At 35.1% G+C, this 2,695-nt stretch overlaps 1 protein-coding gene across 2 annotated transcripts in view; it reads right to left on the reverse strand.

Moving 5' to 3' along the window:
* Positions 1 to 234: 234 nt before the first annotated feature.
* LOC117118551 overlaps positions 235 to 2,695 on the reverse strand; it is a 30,450-nt gene continuing 27,989 nt past the window's right edge. For both annotated transcript variants that reach the window (XM_033263170.1, XM_033263171.1), the window contains exon 8: positions 235 to 489. In XM_033263170.1, coding sequence (XP_033119061.1) covers positions 265 to 489 — 225 coding nt within the window. In that variant the 3' untranslated portion in view covers positions 235 to 264. The remainder of the gene's footprint in view (positions 490 to 2,695) is intronic.

Raw genomic sequence — 2,695 nt, forward strand, 5'->3', positions numbered from 1 at the left:
CTTTTATTAGATTCAAAGCATACCTTTATGGAGAATTTGAATGTTTTATCTACATGATCTTTCATTGTACTGTCTGTGTTATTAGTAATTTCAATATATAATACTTTTGAAAAGATAATGTTTTTCAAACTCCAACATATTAATTCAATATGACGTCTTATGACGGTACTTAACGCAATTTCAATGTATTGTTATACTCGAAATTCAATGAATTTCTCGAATTCCTTATCTGTTGTTTATAGAGACAAAGAGACTTTTCGTTCTTTACATTTCTTCTTTTTTTTGCTTAACATTTATATAAAAGTTCTCATCACTCCCATTTATATTTTCATTATCCCTTAACTCCTCGTACGTCTGGTTCTTCTCCCTTAAATCTTCATTCTCCCTTAAATCTTCGTACATCTGGTTCTTCTCGCTTAAATCGTCATGCTGCTCTATATCTTCGTACGTCTGGTTCTTTTCTGTTTGCTCAATAAATGTCATATTGATCTACAAAAAAATCAAATTGGCCTACAGTTACTGTTCTGATTTTGAATTATAAATTTGTTTGATATCGCACACCACCTGGCCCCAGACAATAACCCATAATGTGAAATCTTAGATAAGAGACTAAAAATGGTTAATTATCCGTGTCTCTAAAGAGAGTTAAGGAAACGCCACAACTGTTTTTCTACTGGTTCTGCCCCTCGCACCATAGATTCGATTGGCACTCTCGCCACCCATCCGCCAGCCACTTTTAATACCAAATTCAACAGTTGTTAAATATCTCGCCTTTGAGCGTTCTTTATTTTCTATTCCTTTTGGTGCCTTAATGAATTAAAAAATGCATAGTTGTCAAATGTCTGTTAATAATTTACCTCATTCAAAAACAATGTAATAACAAAATGCAGAGCTTATAAATGTTATCAGTTTTTTAGAAAAATAAATTATTGAAATGTTTATTATCAATGCACATTTTCAGTTGTAAATTCTAATGTTTACTATATCTTTCTGTAGATCATTGTATTATTTATGGAGTTATTAATAACTTAAGAAGAACTTCATGTCCCAATAGAAAACTCCACAGGATAGCTTAGTTTTTAGAAAAGCCGAGACTTGAATTGAAGCGTTTGGTTTTAAAACTTTATGAGGACACTCAAAACAAAACAAACAACAATTTCAAACAATATCCAATCATTGCATAATATCATTCAATCTATGCTAATATGAATCTGAATATTTACTGACACAGGACCTCACTGGGGTATATGCGTCAGAGTGCGTTTCGATAATATGCAGGCTATTGGGTTTCATTTATTTACCTATTAGTGAGAAACCTAATGTCCAAAAAACAGGTTTGCGAGATAGGCTTGCCCAAAGCAATTTTATTGCATTTTCCGGATATTTTGAGTATGCTGAATCCAAAAATGCAAAGGTCCATTTTTCCCGAAATTGTCTTGGCGGCCATTTTGGAATTTCAAAATGGCCGCCATTTATACAGTAAAAATAACCATAACTGCGCTATTAGAGTAGGTATCGACATGATTTTGGTACCAGACCCTATTTTGTCAATGTCAACCTGTCCAATGGTGATATTCTCACAAACCATAAATGGCAGCCATCTTGAATTTCAAAATGGCTGCCAGTTTGAAAGTAAAATAGCAATTACTGTGCTATTAGAGCAGGTATCAACTTGATTTTGGTAGCAAACCATAGGTTTTCAATGTCAACCTGTCTAATGGTCATATTCCCACGAATCATAAATGGCGGCCATCTTGAATTTCAAAATGGCTGCCATTTTCACAGTAATAAAAAAGCATAACTGTGCCATTAGAGCAGGTCAACAAGATTTAGGTAGACAAACCCTGTTTTCAATGTCAAGCTGTCGAATGGTGATATACACATGGATCAAGAATGGTGGCCATTTTGAATTTCGAAATGGCCGACAAATTTCTAACACAAACTGCTTAGATTTTTGCGAAGTAATGTCAATTATTAATTGCAAAACCCAAGTTTTAATTGCAACCTATCAACAAATTAACCTGTCTAATGGTTATATTCCATGTGGAATCATACCTTTTTGGACCATGAAGACAGAAAGACAACACATGTGAAGTACCAAAGAGAAATCCAAAAGGGGCTTTGTCATGATTCTGTATGTCAGTGGTCTTTGGGAAAAGATTAGATCGAATGAGCACACACAACTTTAATACATGATTCAGACATCAAAATAAGTTGAGAGAACTAGTGCATCCTAAAAACAAGATTCTATGAGCAAACACTCATCTTAGAGTTATTATGTGGTCATTGCGACCAATAGTAAAAGGTTTGACCGCTTAGGTGAACATGAAATGAGGTTGAAAAACATAAATAAAGGGGTACGAACTAGAGCCAACATGGGTTCGTCTTAATGAGACATGCACAAAGCAGCAATCACTGGACATACAGTATGGTCACACACAACCACATCCCAGATTGGAAATACTACAAGTTATAGGGGGAACTGATGTCGGCAGTAGATGAATAAGGATCTAAATGGTTGAGAAGTAAAGACAATAATATTAACAGAGACGAGGGAGTACACCAATTGTCCCATGTGTAGGAACAATTTTTGTTGACTCACAACAAGACCCAGGGACTCCTACTTACATCAGACCAGGAGAGGTTTGCCGACACAATACCACCAGTCGGCAAGCTGGAGATAGATATGCAGATT

This window comes from Anneissia japonica, unplaced genomic scaffold (assembly GCF_011630105.1).
Source record: "Anneissia japonica isolate Jap-2015-1 unplaced genomic scaffold, ASM1163010v1 scaffold287869_len1821871_cov162, whole genome shotgun sequence".
NCBI lineage: Eukaryota > Metazoa > Echinodermata > Crinoidea > Comatulida > Comatulidae > Anneissia > Anneissia japonica.